A 20,259-nucleotide genomic window follows, 5' to 3' on the forward strand; every position below is an offset into this window, starting at 1 on the left:
AACCACGCTTCATGTTTACATTAACACTGTGCAACACCACACACACATTTAAAACTTCCACGACACGTATACACTCAAATGTTGTTAATATTTGTGGCTTTAAAGCAGGGATGGACAAACTCGGCCCTGGAGGGCCACTGCCCTACAGAGTTTAGCTCCAACCCTGATCAAACTCACCTGCCTGTAGCTTTCTAGTAATCCTGAAGCCCTTGGTTAACAGCCTTCATCAGTTTGATCAGGGTTGGAGCTAAACTCTGCAGGGCAGCGGCCCTCCAGGACCGAGTTTGTCCATTCCTGCTTTAAAACAGGTCATATTATAAATAAAAAAGAATAAATAAATAGTTTTTCATTAAAAAAAATGGGTGCACCAGAAAAAAATTGGGGTAGCCTACTATTGATAAGCCAATAATGTTATGGCCGATAAAATAAAATAAAATAAAATAGAAGAAATAAAAGCACTAAAGCTTGAATTAATATTTTGAAATGAATGCTTTCAAAAGTTTTTAAAAGTGAATTTAACTTCACAGTTAAATATCCAATATCAACGGTTTCAGACAGTTTCAACCATTACTATAATAAAAAAATCTAATGAAAAATTGTTACTCGATAACCAATTATGGATACATTATATATATATATATATATATATATATATATATATATATATATATATATATATATATATATATATATATATATATATATATATATATATATATATATAGCATAAAATGAAATAATAGATAATTAGCATAAAATGAAATAATAGATAATTAGATCATTTTCTTGTATTACAGTGAGTGATTTTTTTTAATGCAAATTGAGAGTTTGTGTAAATTGTCAATAATGTCACATTGCAAAAAATTGCTTTTGTTTTATTTCATCAGATTTTCTTTTTAATTTGAGTTATTTTTATTTTTATTTACCTTTATTTTTATTTCAATTTTAGTTGTATTAATTTTAGTACTTAAACTCATTTATATCTGTAATTTGCCAAGGCAATATCTCTCATTTTAGTTTTTTTCATCTAATATTTGTATGTTTTTATTTCCAAATTTATTGCAAAACAAATTTGCTAACAAAAACAAAACTACTTTGTTTTTGTTAACATTAACAACACTGATGTTCGACTATCCTACAATTAGCGAAAGGCAAGAATATTTTGAATTTTGATAGATTTTGCTGTGAAATGTGACCCAAGCATGTTCTTGACAGCGACGCGTTCCGTGAGATTTGTGAGAGCGCTTATTTCTGGCACATGTGGAATGTCTTATTTTTGTCTCTTTATCTTTGTGAATTACTGTATTGTGTTTGAGTTAGGGTTGCCACCTTCAATACAGAAAAATAAGGGACGCCTGCCGGTGGCCACACCCCTCGGGGCCACGATGACCACAGTCCCGATGGTGTGCCAGTGCAGTGGTCGTATATCATAACTTAAAACCTAATTTGTATATATATATATATATATATATATATATATATATATATATATATCTTAAGATTGATACCAGTGGACATTATAATAGGATATCTGCTATTGAAATCAGTGTGAACAGATGCACTCAGTAATACACAACAATGAAAAACAAACTCAGCTGCTGTAACCTAGAGGGGAGTAGGATAAGAAATTGCAAATTAACTCGAGTAATTTTATAGTGTTGTGAACAAAGATTTTGACTTAAATATTTGTCATTGTTTGCAGTAACACCATCCAAACAGTGAAACCACACCTAAATAACTGAAAATGATATAAAATCTACAATCATTTCTTATTTTAATAAAACACTACACAACATTTTTATTTTTGGTAAGTTAAGTAAATATATTTATGTATTATTCCGTTTTTATATAGTCTATTGTTAATTCTATAGTATTGGATGATGCAATTATAATTTGTTAAGCATAACAAATAGTTGTTTATTTTATTCCTAAAAGGTCCTATTTTGATTATATATATATATATCATCTCTTATTAAAGTAATGCTTGTGTCTGACTATAGCCTACAACTTAACCTTAATAAACAAATCGTACCATAACATCATTAATGTAGCCTACATTATTAACATTATATCTTAATAGGCAGCATTTATGAAATCTAACGTTATCAATCAAAAAATTGAGGTGATAAAAAAAAAAAAAAAAACATAACACTGTCTGCCTCAGGAGATGCTTGAGGTATGAAGAACTGTGCGACAGTGCTTTGATTTCGGTGAGCTCTTGCATTTCGTGAATGTTGCTCTCCCGATGCATGCTGTCTCACATCTGACAGGCCAGCGTGCGCCACTGAAAACACTCGCCGACAAATAATTATTGTGCAATTGGCTTGGTATTCATTGCCGCGGACACTTTCCAGCCAAATATTTATTTCTTCCCACTCTCGTCTGTACCTCTGCATCCGCTTGCGTTTCTGCTCTGAAACTTTTACAGCTGGACGCGGAGGTATTTGGACCTGCCTCCGCCATCGTTTCAAATGGATTCTGCCCATATAGAAAATAACCTATACCTCTTCTGGCTCTGATTGGCCGTGATTCACGACCCGTGAACCTGAAACAAACCAATCAAACAAACCAACGACGGCAGCGACCCAATTAGGGGCAGAATAGGACGTGTCTTCACACAATGCGGGTGGACCTATGTAAAATACGGGACAAATCGCGTCCCGTATTGCTTTGATACGGGACGCGTCATTTTTCCTGAAAATACGGGACGATTCCGTATTTCAAGGGACGGGTGGCAACCCTAGTTTGAGTAGCAGTGTGTTTGATCTGCCACATATCTCACGTTCTCATATTACAGAGCAGATCTGCTGCACTACTATCAGCTACTGTGCTGTTCAGCAGGAATGTCACTCGCATAAAAAAGCAGCGACAGCTCTCACGTCTTTGGACTGGATTTGTGTGCTTGTGTTTCAAAGATAAGAACAGCAACAGTACACTTTGTATCGATGTGTGGGATGCCAGTATTTCCATGTGTATTGAAGCATTTTAAAAGACTCGCTCACGCACAAGCACACATGACTACATCTGCTAAAACGGACTACAGGGTATAAATACTTGAGCCAACAGCTAAAAAAAACATCCATGCTGCAAAGAGAAGTGGGAGATGGTTGAGAAAAAGAAAATGAGGAAAACGAGGGGCAATTCAGTGACAGTTTAGAGTGAAAGTTTGATAGAGAGCGTGAGAGAAAAAGAGAGTGACCCATGTGATGGTATTGCTGTCTGTGAGGGTCATTCTGCTATTCATAGCTAATAGTTTCCTTCAGCGCTGCTTAGTTCAGTTCAACTACAACAGACACGTATGCTGAAAGCGTCAGTATTGCGATACAGCTTACCCACACAAAGAAACCTAACTAGAGCTGCACTGTAAGTATTTTTTCAATATGTCGTTCAATATTGATTCCAATATAAAAGTGTCTTTATGTCAAGCTGGGAGTGTGTGTGTGTGTGTGTGTGTGTGTGTGTGTGTGTGTGTGTGTGTTTTACCTACGATACTTTGGAAATAGTGTTGTCCCTAGAAGTGAAGTAAATGTTGGTGAAATTTGATGACATCCTCAATTGAAATCAATTCATTAACTAATAATATTCATGAATTGTCCTCATTGAGATTGCTATTTAAACGTGTATGTACTTAACATACTCTTGGGTAAGTTAAAGGTCAGATGACACTGGGTTTTAAGTAGAGTGGAAACAGGAGAATGTTTTTACTTTGAGAAATACTGAAATTGGTGATCTGCCAAATCTATAGCTAGATATCTAAATTGTGATATTTTATCTCATTGGCTTATATGTTTTTTGTCAAACAAATTCTGTTTTAGGTAGCCTATCTTAGCGTGACTACAACTTAAAAATGTTGTGCCATTTGGAACAATATTGGCTTATATACACCAATCGTGTATAACATTATGACCACCTTCCTAGTGTTGGTCCCCCTTTTTGCTGCCAAAACAGCTCTGACCCGTCGAGGCATGGACTCCACTAGACCACTGAAGGTCTGCTGTTGTATCTGGCACCAATATGTTAGCAGAAAATCCTTTAAATCTTGTAAGTTGCATGGTGTGGCCTCCACAGATCGGACTTGTTTGTTCAGCACATCCCACAGATGCTCATTTGGATTGAGATCTGGGGAATTTGGTGGCCAAGTCAGCACCTAAAACTCATTTTACTCCTCAAACCATTCCTGAATCAGTTTTGCTTTGTGACAGGGCGCATTATCCTGCTGAAAGAGACCACAGCCACTAGGGAATACAGTTTCCATGAAAGGGTGTACATAGTCTGCAACAATGCTTAGGTAGGTGGTACGTGAATGGCAGGATCCAAGGTTTCCCAGCAAAACATTGCCCAAAGTATCGCACTACCTCTGCCGGCTTGCCTTTTCCCCATAAGTGCATCCTTGTTCCATGTGTTCCCCAGGTATGTGACACAAAAAACTGTGGTGCACTGTGTATTCTGACACCTTTCTATCAGAACCAGCATTTACTTCTGTTTGATCGGACCACATGGGCCAGCCTTCGCTCCCCACGTGCATCAATGAGCCTTGGCCGCTCATGGCACTTTCACCACTTCACCACTGTTTCTTCTTTGGAATACTTTTGCTAGATACTGACAACTGCACCCGAGAAGAGCTGCAGGTTTGTAGATGCTCTTACCCAGTCATCTATCACAATTTGACCCTTGTCTAACTCGCTCAAATCCTTATACTTGTCCATTTTTCCTGCTTCTAACACATTAACTTTGAGGACAAAAATGTTCCACTGTGATGAAGAGATAATCAGTGTTATCCATATGGTTATTTGGTCATATTGTAATGCCTGATTGGTGTATAATCAGTTTGTTTGTGTGTGTGTGTGTGTCCTTGTTTATATTACATTGTGGGGACCAAATGTCCCCATAAAGATAGTAAAACCTTCGGTTACCTACATTGTGGGAACCAGCCAGCGTTCCCCACTTTTCAAAATGCTTATAAATCATACAGGATGAGTTTTTTTTGAGAAGGTAAAAATGCAGAATGTTTCCTGTGATGGGTAGGTTTAGGGGCAGCGGCAGTGTAAGGGGGATAGAAAATACGGTTTGTACCGTATAAAAACCATTACACCTATGGAGATATTCAACTTCTAAGGTGAATACCCACCATATTATCAACAACACATTAACAGTGCTGTGCACAGGTCTTATCACTCACTTTTACCCTCTGCATGAAGAGTGGTTTCAAAGATATTATTAGCTGGCAAACACCTCACTGATACAGAGAAACTTTCAGCCTTTAGTGAAGGTTTCCATCTTTAGTGCATGGAAGCCACGCTGTAGAAGTTTCTTGGGTCTCAGCCGAATGAAGGACTGTCTGTTAGTCCACGTCCATGAGGATGGCTGCACAGATAACCACTGCTAAAGCTGATGCAGCTTAAATATTTATTGCAATGTTTTTTTATAGTCACATTTTCTGCTCATATTGAGCTGTCATAAACTAATCTAGTTTATCTAATCTAATCTCTCTTTCTCAGCTGAGCTGAGTTTGTGTGTTCACAGATTATTGTGAAATGGGATACAACAGGCTGTGTGGGTGTGTGTGTAGGGATGCACACTGATATTGCATCACAACAAAATTATAATTTAGTATGTACAATATGAAACATGGATAAATATTTGATTGAATTAGAAAAATAATAAATTAAATAATATATACACAAATAAGTAATTGATATACATAAATAAATATGACAGAATAATAATCATTATCAACTATGTATTGTGCACCCTCACTTTACTATATCAAAAATAAATAAATAATAATTATTCAGAGGAATTCACTTATGCTTGACTGCAAATCTCATACTTCATCTATTTCTGTACAAAATTTGATTTCCTTGCCAATCACTCAATAAGGGCCAACACTTCATACACAAATAGTGTCAAAGATAAATTATAAATATTACCAAATATAAAGTTCACTTGAATGAATGAGTTTCAAACAAATTTTCAACATACACCAGTATCTGTTTTGTTTTTCCATAATCAGTTTGTGTGTCCTTCCTCTGTGTTTTTCCTTACAGACTTGAGTAAGTTAAATTGGCAGAGCAATGCAGGCCCAGGATCTGATCCGGCACCTGCGGATGCCTGAGCTGGACGACTTGAGGCAGTATGTGCGCAGTTTACCCACTAACACCCTCATGGGCATGGGTGCATTTGCTGCCATCACAACATACTGGCTGGCCACCCGTCCCAAAGCCCTTAAACCACCCTGTGACCTCACCATGCAGTCTGTGGAGGTACCGGTAGGTGTAAATTGTAGTTTTATACCTCAAAGCCAATTTGAAGAGCAATAGTGACATGAAATTGTTTAGGGTTAGTAGTCTCATCAATCTGTCAGTTAAAAAAGTCTGATCTACATTGTATTTTTTTGTCAGGCCACGTAAGACAGGCAGACCTACATTCAAAATGACCATCCACAGTTTAGATGATGTCTACACTAATACTTTGGTATGCAATGATGTGGCAACTCTTTCATTTTATTTTCATATAATTTACTATAGACCTATTTTGTGTTTGGAAACAGCGATGACATTTTGGTGGGCGGAGCCTATCTGGTGGCCGAAAATGACAATTCTGCAGTAGCAATGTGGAAGCCACGGAATAAAAGTTTTTGAGTTTATATCTCACAATTCAGACTTTTTTTCTCTCAAATACGAGTTTATATCTCACAGTTCTTATGGGGTTAATCAGAATTGTGAGATATACTCATTATTCTGACCTTTTTCACTCAGAATTGATATAAACTCAACATTGCGAGATATAAAGTCTGAACTGGGAGATATAAACTCGCAGATAGAAGAAAAAGAGTTGAGAATTGTGATTTTTATTTTATTTTTATAGGCTAGATTTAAAAGTTATCTATGTAAAATGTTATAGGTTTAAAAAAATTCATGCTGTAACTGCTATGTATGTATATTTCACCAACAAAAAAATGGCAAAAAGAGTGTAAGGGAAAAAAGGGCATGTGCAGGTTGAGCCCTACCTGTGCATGTGTCTGACTGTGATGTCTGCTCCAAATTGGTCTATTGATCATATAGTCTATTGGTCTATATTGATTATATAAGTTGCATGTGAGGATTTTTTTGTTTTAAAGGGGGGGGGGGGGGGGGGGGGAGAAATGCTGTTTCATGCATACTGAGCTTTTTACACCTTTAAAGACTTGGATTCCCATCCTAAACATAGACAAAGTTTCAAAAACTAATGTTGGACGTTTGATCGAGTATTTCTGTGTCAAAAATACTCCTTCCGTTTTCTCCCAAGTTTTGTAGAGTTTTTTTCGAGTATGGGTCGGCTTGACGTTAATAAGAGCGGAAGGTCCTTGTATGGGCCGTACGGGCTCTTCTCCCGGTAGGGTGCGCGCGCGCGTGACTAGAGCGAGAGAGGAAATGCACTCCCATAAACACTCCGCGCCACGCTCCAATTTTTTTCCTATGGGTGACATTAAGCGACTTCAACGCTTCAGCACAGCATTTCGGGAAGGCAGCGCTGAATTTGAACCAATTTGAACGCAGAAATGACGGGAAGCTTCACAACATCGCTTCAGTCATGTCGCAAAGTGGATTCCACGGTCACTGCTGTCACAGGACTTCACCAAATCGTACCAAAGAAGTGTGTTGTTGACGGAGCGGTCCCAGCGATGAAGGTTAGGTCCTGCTTTGGAAGCAGCCGGTGAGTAAAACTGCTTCAAATGTCTGTGCTGTTGGTTGTTGTCGCGTGAGTAAACATCAGTAAACGACACGATCGCGTGCTTCGTCATTCAAATGCGCTAACGGTTACTCTATTGTTGTTCTCAGTATAACGTTACACTAGTCTGACGTACAAAACCGTTTTGCTTGCTACTGCTAAGGTTTAGTCGCATACAATAGTCCATAAACCGAATCATGTCCTCATAAACTGCGAGTAAACAAGCGCAAATGTTGACAGGCCACTAAATACAGTACATACCTGCTGTTGCTGTTTCTCCTGTTCAATTTATTTCAGCCTCAGATTTCTGGATCATATATCTATTAGCTGAGATCGATAGCCATGGGTTTCTCCAGGCTTGAGGACGTCACCGCTTTGTTTGCGCTCGTCATTCTTTAGCTCCGCCCACACGATACGCCTTCAGGCGCTCGTTTTTTTCCGGAAAGACTCGGTACAGCCTATATTTCTTTTATAAATATAATAAAACTAAAGACTTTTCGGAGATAGGAAGGATGCAATACTACTCTATAGGTACTCAAGATTGTTGTGAGTGAGTGTTTCAGTCACCCCCCCTTTAATGTAACTAAAAAACATTTGCCATGAAACTTTAGTAATTGGTAATTCTTCATTAGAAAAAAATCTAATTGTGGCCACCTGTGCTTGGTAGTTCAGACTTGCCAAGTTCGACTTGGGAGAATGAACTCCAGAGGATAGGAGGAATCGTCATCAATCTCAGTTGTGAATTGTCATCAGTCGCTGGTCAAGTAATGTTCCAATTCAAAGTTCACATCTAGCCAAGTACAGGTAAAATCCCCGGATGTGTCCTTGATCCTCCCCTTTTATTAAGGATTCATCGAGAGGCGACTTGTGGATTACAGACAGACTGGTATCCCAATGCATCTTGCACCGACCAGCAAGCGCAACAGCGGACGAGAAACCCCTTGCATTTTAAAAATACTACAGTTAATATATCACAAAATGTGGTTATAAGACTTTCTCAGGCGAGAATATAGTTGTTTAAAGCTCAAATCTGTGGTTTATTTATAAAGGGAGTGCCTTTTTGTAAATTTGATCTGGCGTTTTCAGAGTTGTGAGATCCAGGCGATCAGCGGGCGCTCAGCGCTCGTTAACCCGCCGAGAGCAGCCTTTCCTCGGCTAGTCCTTCTTACGTCTGCCACTTACTCTGAAGTCTCTGTTGTGGTTAAACATGAGATATAATTTGTCTTTTGCAGATCTAATGGGCAATCTTTGGTCCCATTAGTCTATAATTTGTTCCCTGACAGATTGTTTTGGCTGAGGGCATAGTGAAATTTTATATTTAAGGCTATTTAACTTAACCGTTGTAGGTAGTGCTAACTTTGTTTGACTGAATTGTTTGCATTATTTCTTGTATAGCTTCTTATGCCTTTTACTTATACTCTTATATCATTGATCACACACAAACTGACATTTAACAGAAAGAGACTGGGCTGTGTTATTTCATTTTATTACAGTGGAAATCATATATATGCACACTTGTCTGAACCACATATTATTATTATTATTATTATTATTATTATTATTATTATTTAATGTAAACGAAAAGAGGCAGGGTTGACACATTAACAGTAGTATTCTTAAATTACGTGGGGTTTCTCATCCGCTATAGAGGGAATGCACGTGACGTCATCGTCAGTTGGAACGACTGTGATTACGCCCCACTGAGTGGCAAAAAGACTGAGAGGTAGCTTTTGTTTACAGCACAAATGCAGTGAAAACACACAAAACCAGGCCCGGCGCCAGAAGGGGGCAGTGCCGGCCCGTGAGGTTGGGGGGCCCTAGGCAAGATTATAAAAATGTAAAAATTAGCACCACTGGAGTAAAAAAAAAAAGGGGTTAGTAATGTAGCCAATCACAGACATGTTTGTAGACTTCTACAACGGAATTGGCCAATCACAGGTGTTGAATTTGGAATCACTCACCGCTCGAGTGTATGTCCAGGCGCTGAGTTCAATTAAACACACGCGTCAATCCTTTGTAAGTGCAGACATTGTGAAAATAAGAGATTCATTGTATACCAACATCACTGCGGAACTTTGTGAGATTGCGTTTACTGAAAGAGTGACAGCTTTTAGTGAATATAAAGTATATTACCACCACTACACGCTTCAAAACACTGACCCATCCACATATACATGCGGGATTCACTCGAAAAATGTGATGAATGACAGTTATAAACATTCATGTCGAAATCAGGCTCCTAAAAAGGTCAGGAAAACATGATTCCTGGTTGCATATCATTATCCATGGATCACTGAATCTTTGGTAAGTTGTAAGGATCATTTGCTCTACTTGTGTTTTCCTCCATTAACTCCAGTCACACAGCAGCTCTTCTGCCACTCAGCCCCAGCTGAGGGAGCATGTTACGGCGGGAAAGTGATGTCGATGCATTCCCTCTATTGACGTTTGGTGGTCAGTGCAAGATGCATTCTGGGATGTCTCCTCTCGATGCATCCTCGATAAAAGGGGCGGATCAAGGACACATCCAGTTATTTGAACTGTAGCCTGCTTGGCTAGATGTGAACTTTCATTTAGAATAGTACTTGGGCAGAGACTTCAGAGTTCTGAACACAAGTACAGAAAAGTATGAGAAACGGCCATTGATTCCCAGTAGTTAAAAAAAAAACTATGGCATTCTGATTTCCAACAGTTGCTTAGCAGCCAGGGCTTGCAAATCCACCAAGGTCATAAGTCCTCCACACCATCATAGATTGCGAAACTTGTTACGCATTAAAATAATTATTAAAAATTTTCAGTCAAAGACCTTGGAAGGCATTCTAGAGGCTAAATCTATTTTGTAAGATTGAAAGTGATTTTAGTGATTATTTGCTTACTTCCTCCAGAAAGAGGTGCAACAGTACATACTGTGGCTTCCTCTGGTTAAGCCAGTATATGAAGAGGGCACCAGCTGCATGTCACAAAACTCTGCATGTATGAGTTGTCTTAAGAGGCCCATCTGTGTTCTCAGACATACTCTGCATTTACATTTATCTTTGCTTAATCGTGTTTTTTGGGACCATATATTGTGGTTTCCATAATAACCATGTCTACTTCCTGTCTGTAGAAGAAAAGTTTTAAAGTATGTACACTGCCGTTCAAATATAATGTTTTTATTCAGCAAGTATGCATTTTTGCTTGTAACTTGATGCAACCTGGACATATCATCAGTGATGTAACCTGGGATCACGGAGTGTTTTGGGTCTTTCAAGCATCATACACTCTCCCCCAGGCGAACCAGCTGGGATTGATTAAGCCCCAGCTTGTGCCCAGGTAGCCCTACCCCACTGATGGTTCTTCTCTCCTTATCCACAACCACCTTGAGGCAACTTCTGCTGAGTTTGTGACCTCCTTGATGGCCCTTCGCTTAGTGGACCCTATGATGCCCAGGATGCTGTATGCCCTGCAGAGAGACTGGCCAGCAAACCCTCTGCATCCCAGCCCAATTGGCTCACATCGTGCTCACTACCCATTGTTACGGTGAGTTCCAGAAGAACGATCTGCTTGGAGGTCTCTGAGATGAGTAGCATGTCAGGCTGCAGTGTTGAGATGGCGACAGCTTCTGGGAATTTCTGTTGTTTCCCCAGGTCAACTTTCAACTACCAGTCTTGTGCTGTTGCTAGCAGGCCAAATGTGGTGGCTCTGGCAGCTAATGGTGGCTTCTCCCCAGCCCGGATGAAAGCAATGGTGTTCTTCATTGGCCAGAGGCACTTACAGTGGCCAATACCACAGCTAATGGTATTACTTATGGCTTTCAGGACTTGGTTGTGGCGCCAACGGTAGTGACCCTTGTTCACAGCCTTCGGACAGCAGCTGATGATGTGCTCCAGGGTCCACCGATCCCCAGCTGAGCAGGTTGGATTGGCTCGGTAGTACATTGTAGACAGCCTGGATCAGGAACTGTATACGATGGGGGTCTGCTTTCCACAGCTCTGCCCCTGAGACACTACGGTCCACTGCATGCTCCCATCTTGTCCAAGCTCCCGCTGCTGCATTCCAATCATCCTGCTGGCTCGCTCCTCCTCTGCTGCTGCCCGCACCTCTTGCTGCACCAGTGATTTGTTTTTTGTTTGCTAGCTCTTCCATGAGTTACTGCTCCTATCAGTGCCTTGTGCCATAGCCGTGACTCAGCCAAATCCACCGCCTCTGCTGCCCTCCACTCTGCCTGAGACCTTCAGATCTTGTGACTCTCTGTATTGCAGCACCTCCTTGGCACGGCCTACCTTGAACTCCTCATTCAGGATGGTGGGGAGCTTCCGGTTGTTGTTCCGGGCATACAAAGAGATGCTGCTCATACTTCAAGGTAGGCCCAGCCACTTCCATTGAAACCTGCTGACTCTTCTCTCAAAGCCCTCAAGGGTGGAGATTGGAACCTCATAAATCAAACGGGGCCAGAGAATCCGTGGGAGAATGCCATGCTGGTAAATCCAGGCCTTGAACTTTCCAGGTAGGCCTGACTTGTCCACTATAGCAAGCCAGCTCTCCAGTTCAAGGTTGGTTGGACGAATGGCTGCTGTGTCTTTCAGGCTGCAGTCAAACACATTTCCCAAGCTCTTCACTGTTTTCTCTGTGATTGATGGTATCTAGGTTGTGCCAAATGTTAAGCGGAACTTGTTGGTAACATTTCCTTTCTTCAACACTCTCACCCAGGCAACCCAGCTGGGGTTAATCAGGCCCCAGCTTATGTCCAGGTAGCCCTAGCACACCGATGGTTCTCCTCTCCTTATCCACAGCCACCATTAAATTGATCATGTGAGAGTTATCCCCATGCATGTCAATGATCATAGACGGCCCCAGATTACTATTGTTCAACATCCACTGCTCGTTAAAACATCACACTCTTACTTTATCTGGACAAACTCAGTATCATTAGACAAAAGAAAGACTCCAGCTTCGATATTTGAACACGTTGTTTGTTTATGATAAAATTGCATTGCAGTGACACTAATTTCTTAATTTATGTCAGGAGTGCATTATAATCGATCCGTAATGAATGGTATTTTGAATGGAATATCACGCACATTAATTCTCTCTCGTCTGCACTGCCTCAGTTGTGTTCACAGAGATCGCAAAGAACAGCTTTCAGTTTAGCTCTTAGTTTAAAAGTGCTTATATTTGGAGAAATATTGATTTATTATCACGCTTGCAAAATATTTTGACATACAGAATACCATTTCTATTCATTTATCACTGAATTATCTGATCTGAAGTAATTGAAACATGAACATAGCTTTCTCTGAGTCTCCTCTTAATGATATGCGTCAGATATGAGTCATCAGGTGTTCATTTGCTCACTGAGCTGTCAATAATCTTACTGCTCAATACTGCCCACCACATGACATGCTTCTCCTGTGTGTTTACTTCTTCATTCTGTCTCTGTGAAGAACGAGCCTATTCTACATTTCTACGCGTGAACTAAGAAGCTAAGCTAAACTAAACACACGATAACTATGAAATAAGGTTTTTGTGTTTTTTTAAAAATTTTTTGTAATGTGATTTCGGCTATTTTATATCAATAATTGATGTTTACATTATGACTGCTAACAGGTGTAGCGATTAGCGCCATATAAAATGATAAATATAACATGTTTTAACACCACCATATGAATGAAAACCCCATTATATTGCGACAGGAAACTAATAAAAACACTCGATGGTGGTCTAAAGTGGGATAAAGAATGGTGTAATTTTAATCTTTTAAATTGTGTTGTGTAGCTTGATGCTAACTAAAGCTCTAATGCACCTGTTGGACCAGGAGCGTTGTCTATTTTGTTACAATAATTCACAGAATGTGCTTTTAGTTTAGTTTTTTTCTTTTAGAAAGATTTTAGATAATTGTGGTTTATTAAAGGAAATACTGCACTGTTAATGGGACATTTAGGCAGGCATACATGTTATAATGGGTTTTAATTAGGGCTGTCAAAGTTAACGCGTTAATAACGTGTTAAAGCAAATTCATTTTAACGGCACTAAATTTATTAACCCCGCGCGCATTTTCTGTTTGATCCATAGCCCGTAATTGGAGAAATCGGGATAAGCCATAGACGTAAAGGATGCAGCAGCAAACATTAATAGGGAAAGAAAATGGTTATCATTATTATTTTAAACCAAAAGTGCAGTTATTGCCTATAAGCTACCATATTTTCTGTTTAACCATAGACACCAGGTCGAAAGAAAAGTCAGTTTACATGGAGCATTCTCTGCAGTCCGAGCGCAATGCGTGAATACACTGAAGCTCCCTCTCGCTCAGTTTTTCATATGAACTGTGCCGTTTTGAACTAAACTGCCAGTAATACTACCTTTATTTATATTCTTAAAATGAGAGAAATCCCTGCTTATTCTGAATTTTTAAGCTAGACTTAAGAGACAGTAACAAGTTCTTTGATAAACATCTATGACCTTTGATACATGTCTAGTCTTCATGCTGTTTTATTGATTATTATTGAATAAGTATTATATGGTTTCACTAATAATAAACATACATTTGCATAAAGCATGCATATTTGTCCATATACCCATGTTGATTAGAGTATTTAAAAACTTAATTCAAACTTAATTTAAGATACATTTACAACAAATAAAAATCTGCGATTAAATTAACTTGACTCGCAATTAATCGCGAGTTAACTCATGACAATCATCCGATTAATCACGATTTAAAAAAAGTAAACGTTTGACAGCCCTAGTTTTAATAATGGCTGTTAAAAAAACAAAAGTTTTATAACAAAAGAATAATGAGTATTACATCTCATATATTTAAATGTGTGAAACGATCGTCGAGTGAGCACATTGTAGCATTAATTGAGCTGTTCTCCTTGCCAGGCATTAGACAAAAGACTGCAAAAGGCCAACAAACTTATTTGATAAAAGCATCTCTAAAAAAAATCCAAATATGGTCTTAGAAAATATTTCATAAAATGTATAGTTTTGGACAGTCTCAGATTTTAAATAAAGCACACTTGTGGCTTAACTTTAGTTGTAGTTATAAGTCGTAATACTACATTCATATAATATTTTTATATATGAAGAAAAATATTTTAAATATTTGTATTTTTTATTTTTATGTTTTAGCCTATATACCTCTATATTAATAACTGTCTGAGTAATTCTAAGTATTCAGCTCTCAAGTGTTGGCTTTCTAAATTTATATTTGTTATGTGTATATTCAGAATAACTTGTGAGCAGCTGTCTTTTTACATGTTTATATGTTTTTACATGTCTACAAAGCATATAGACATGTTTTTATGTCCACATGCTTAATTTGCCAAATGGAGGGGTGACAGGCAAGGGCTTAAGACAATAAGAAATGTTTCATGAGCAACAAATCAGCATGCTAGAATGATTTATGAAGGATCATGTGACATTAAAGATTGTTAATGATGTTGAAAATTTAGTTCACAGGAACAAACTGCGTTTTTGAATATAGTAAAATAAAAAACAGTTCTTCTTAATTGCAATACTATTTAAATGTTTACTGTATTTGTGAGCAAGTCCAGCCTTAATGAACATAAGTGACTTACTATCATACTGCCAACCCCATTTTTTGAATGGTAGTGTATGTGTGTTAAAAACATTGGAACAGCTCATCTACAGCTGCGTTTGGAATGGTCTTTTTTTTAAAATCACATTCCTGCTTTTCCACTTCACATTCTGCCCTCACATGCTGAGCAGTTTTGTGTGTGTGTGTGTATGTACATGTATACTTCACATGTGCACATACTTAACTTTTCTTTAGATATGAATAATAACAGCCTCTTTCACTCAGACGTGTGTAATTGTAGATGCATGTCCTTGATCTCTGTCTTTGGCTGAAGGACAAAACACAGGTTCTTGTATTCTCCCAATTTCTTGTATGTTTGCTATGGTAACACACTGAAATGTGTTGGCAACAGCTATCAAGCCAGTCAGATCCACTGCACAACGACCATCTGTAAATTCCTTTAGCGTGAAGTCTTCCTTCCTTCTGCTGTTAAGGGTCGTTTTGTTTGATCAAACCCTAATGTAGTGAAAGATGCAGAGACCTTTATATTTGTGTGAGTCTTATTTTCTTGCTTATTTATTTTGACGTGTTAATGCATTTCTGGTCCTCAAATTTGATTGCCATTGAAAGATTTGTGTCACAAATCTTCTGTGATACTATAATACTATAACTGTTCATATCAATCGGTTTCTGTTCATGCTGTCTGGTGTGGAAGCATTTATTTGGGGACAAAACAACATCATTCATTAATATTGTTTTTTTCAGGGTAGTGAATATGCTCGTCGGTCTATCCTACAGGACAGTGACACACACATGACATACTACTATAAAGATGCCCGGACATTGTATGAGTTTTTCTTACGAGGACTAAGAGTGTCAAGTAAGTCAACTGGTCATTTAATGCAGACATTACAATCAACTAAAGGAATAGCTCACCTAAAGCTGCACGGTTAATCGTTAAAAGATTCCAATCTTGATTGAAATACATGCAGTCTTATTACAAAATGCTGACGATTTGTCTATGTCTAATAAACCTTTGACAAGTATGATCATCGCAAACAATTAAATCTGTTCAGTCTGCCGCTGACCCAGAGAGAGCAGTTGTCATCATGCATTGATATGAAACAACTTCACAAACAGCCTTTTCAACCACACAGTATCATTATTTCTATATTTTACAATAATTTATATTATCACAGAAGTACTGGAATAAAGTTGGTAACATTTTATTTTAGTGTCCTTGTTACCATAGTAATAACAGTAAATTAGTCATAATTTACAAATCCTAATCCTACCCTTACCCTATAGTATGTACATGTAGTTAATTAACATAATACTAATAATAATTCAATTCTGTAGCCATTTTCAAAAAATGTCTAAAGACACAAATTTTCCAGCAGCACCTGACCAATTAAGACTAGCACTTAAATAACTTAACTTAGTAACTACTCTATTCATTTTTCTTTTTGTTAAAAAAAGAAACCCTAAATGTAATGTGCTAGACTAACTGAGACTTGTTACAACACTTGCATGCTACCATTTGTTTATCTGATTCCTTCTATTGCTTTCCTCATTTGTAAGTCGCTTTAGATAAAAGCTTCCGCTAAATGATTAAATGTGAAATAAAATTTTATATAACACACACATATATATATATGTGTATAAGTGTAACAATAAGGTTTATAGTTTGGCTGGAACACTGATGTATAAACTACCTATCAAAATAGAGTAAATCACACTTTGAAAGTAACTTTTCATCACTTCAAATAAAGATTTCTCAATTAAATAGTTACACAACATGTGACTGTTAAAACATTGAATTGTTGTTTAATCATTCACTCAGAACATGTTTAAAAATGCTGATTCATCCAGTAATTAAACAAATTAAGTCTTAATATATAATAATAATAATAATAATAATAATAATAATAATAATTTAATCATTCATTAAATATATATATTTTTAAAACATACTCTATTGTTTATTTGTCTATTACGAATCATGGGAAAATTGTGATCTCTATTTAAAATGTGATTCTCACTTTATTCAGAATCGTGCAGCTCTAAGGTCACCCAAAAAAGAAGTAGCCTAAAATTTTGTCATCATGTGTGAGATCTTAAAATTTTTGTGATTTTTATTTTTTATAGATAATGGTCCTTGTTTGGGATCACGCAAAGCGAGCAAGCCGTATAAATGGCTTTCATATAAAGAGGTAAGATTGCTGTAGTCTGCTGTATGATTTTAAACCAGAAATTGTTTATCATTTTATTTCCTAAATGTTCATGGATCGCTCTCTTGTTTATATTTGATCAGATATGTCTGTGGATTTGAGTAAGCTATGTGTTTTCATATGATGTTTGTATTCATAGGTAGCAGACAGGGCAGAGTTTGCAGGATCAGCATTACTCCACAGAGGTCACAGTCAATCGGGAGACAAATTCATTGGCATCTTTGCACAGAACAGGCCAGAGGTAATCACAGATTCCTACTAAACAATACCTACCAAACTAAACAATATATTAACTTCGAAAGCCACTCTTTTTGTCTATTCAGTGCTTTACTTGTTTGCCACAATAATATAATGAAACTTTTGGTCCCACTTTCTAAAACGTGTCTTTAACTACTATGTCCTGACATTTAAATTAATAATTTACCTGCATTTTCCCTTTCCTTTTAACCCAATCTTAAGGGCGTCGCACACTGGACGCAAAGCCCAGTGCTGTGCCGCGTCTTTGAACACATTGTTTTCAATTTGAAAACATTGTTTTCAATGAGTGTACACACACCGGCGGCGGCATTCGGCGCTTGTCTGCGGCGACTCAGGAAGTTGTTTAAAATCCTGCTGTGCCACAGAGCACCATTTCAAGTTTTTATATTAAATGTATATTATATTTTCCTCGATTTGTCAATGTACATACTGATTTCACCCTGTACTACAAGATACACCCATCGTGCAGCACTTCTCTCGGAAGTCAATTCAAAATTGAGCTCATGCCTATACAAGTCCCTGACAAAAGTCTTGTCCCTTATCTATTTTCTAGAAATACCTAATATTAACCTGACTTTTAATTAATTAATTGGTGTTAGAAATAGCTCATATGAAAAGCTAAAACCCTCCCAAATGATGTTTAATGCACTGAAATAAATAATTTTCACAGAAAAAATATTCATCATTTAATCAAGACAGAAAGGTCAAATTTTGGCAAGACAAAAGTTTTGTCGCCTATACAGAAATAGAACAAATTTACAGCAAATACAAAAATATGTCAGCAAATTAAGTTGTGGTGCTGAGATCTAAGATCCAAATTTAATATCTTGTATGACTTCCATGAGCTTGAAGGACTGCATCCATGCGGTTTGGCAAGGATTCATACAATTTATTGATGAAGTCATCAGGAATAGCTAAGAAAGCAGTCTTGCATGCCTCCCAGAGTTCATCAATATTTTTTGGTTTCATCTTCCATGCGTCCTCTTTCATCCTACCCCACATATGCTCAATGATGTTCATGTCTGGTGACTGGGCTGGCCAATTCTGGAGCATCTTGATCTTCTTCGCCTTGAGGAACTTTGATGTGGAGATGGAAGTATGCGATGGAGCACCGTCCTGCTGCAGAATTTGGCCTCTTTTATGGTTGGGAATATAAGAGGTAGCTAAGATTTCTTGGTATTTTAGACTATTGATGTTGCCTTCCACCCTGCAGATCTCTCGCACACCTCCATACTGGATGTAACCCCAGACCATGATTTTTCTGCCACCAAACTTCTGGGTGAATCTCAGATCCATTCGGGCACCAGTAGGTCTCCTGCAATATTTGCGGCGACTGTAGTGTAATTCAACAGAAGAGTCATCTGAAAAATCCACCTTCTGCCACTTTTCCTGCATCCATCCTTTTAGCAGGCTGTGGGCCTTGGCAAATGCCACACGGTTTTTCAATTGTCTTTTGTTTAGTGCTGGCTTCTGGGCACTGATTCGACCATGGAGGCCATTTCGAGACCGAATCCGACAAACTGTTCTGGTTGACACAGGGACTTCAGGTGACCAGGTCTCGTGGAGCTCTGCTGCAGTGGAAAATGGGCTGGCCTTGGATTTTCGAGCCAACAAACGGTCCTCTCGAGCAGTTGTCTTGCGGGGTCTGCCTGACCTGGGCTTGTCGAAAACATCTCCAGTCTCTTCAAATCTTTTTTTTAATCCTCTGTACTTGAAGCTGAGACACATTGAAGGTGTCTGCCACATCAGCAGTGGATCTGGTCTTCAGCCTCTTGATAATCAAAACTTTAGTCTCAGGGTGAATCTTAGGCATGTTTGCAGAGGTCTAGTTGCAGTTGATGTGAAGGTCTAGCGTACTGGGGTTCTTTTTATACACACTTGAGACCTAATTGATCCATTATTAGTCACAGGTGAAGCTCATATGACAAGGTGACAACACTTATGTCTTTGCAAAAATGGACTCAATGGGCTTTACCAAGCTGTGAATATAAGAATACTTTTTGAAAGTTTAGTTTTTCACTGAAACATTATCACAAAAGCTGGTGGGATTAAAATGAGCCATTTCTTGTAAAAAAATCTTGATTAGAAATATATTTCAGCGGCACTTTAGGTCAATTTGTACACAAGCGACAAGACTTTTGTCAGGGACTGTATAATGTGCGTGTCCGGTGTGAGATACCTGAGACGTGGTGCTAAACGCCGCTGAGCTTCGCGTCTGGTGTGCGGCCCACTTATAACTACCCGTATCACTAAACCTGTCCCTAACCTTACCCGTATCACACCTCAATAGCAGCAATACAACATCAATACAACATCAATACAATAATAATTACATTGTACTTATATTTTCTTCACCTTTCTAAAATAAATGCCAAATAATTGTCCAAAAAAAGGATAATTCGCTCAAAAATGTAAATTAGCTCATGATTTTCTCACTCTAAAGTCATTCTCTTTCTCCGTAAAATCGACTTTCTGCTGAGTGCCGGAAGCTAGTTATTTTAGACTATAAAGTTTTAAATATGGATATTTTTCTTACACAAATGC

General features: G+C 38.1%; 1 protein-coding gene across 4 annotated transcripts in view; it reads left to right on the plus strand.

Annotated features, from left to right (window-relative positions):
- Window positions 1-20,259, plus strand: part of acsl1a (acyl-CoA synthetase long chain family member 1a) — a 49,781-nt gene that overhangs the window by 10,939 nt on the left and 18,583 nt on the right. For 3 of the 4 annotated variants that reach the window (XM_067441906.1, XM_067441905.1, XM_067441909.1), the window contains 4 exons: window positions 6,048-6,269; window positions 15,992-16,106; window positions 17,375-17,439; window positions 17,597-17,698. In XM_067441906.1, coding sequence (XP_067298007.1) covers window positions 6,075-6,269; window positions 15,992-16,106; window positions 17,375-17,439; window positions 17,597-17,698 — 477 coding nt within the window. In that variant the 5' untranslated portion in view covers window positions 6,048-6,074. Of the gene's footprint in view, window positions 1-3,083; window positions 3,364-6,047; window positions 6,270-15,991; window positions 16,107-17,374; window positions 17,440-17,596; window positions 17,699-20,259 lie in introns of those variants that run through there. The other variant, XM_067441907.1, reaches the window with a different exon arrangement.

The sequence above is a fragment of the Pseudorasbora parva genome, chromosome 4 (assembly GCF_024679245.1).
Source record: "Pseudorasbora parva isolate DD20220531a chromosome 4, ASM2467924v1, whole genome shotgun sequence".
Taxonomy (NCBI): domain Eukaryota; kingdom Metazoa; phylum Chordata; class Actinopteri; order Cypriniformes; family Gobionidae; genus Pseudorasbora; species Pseudorasbora parva.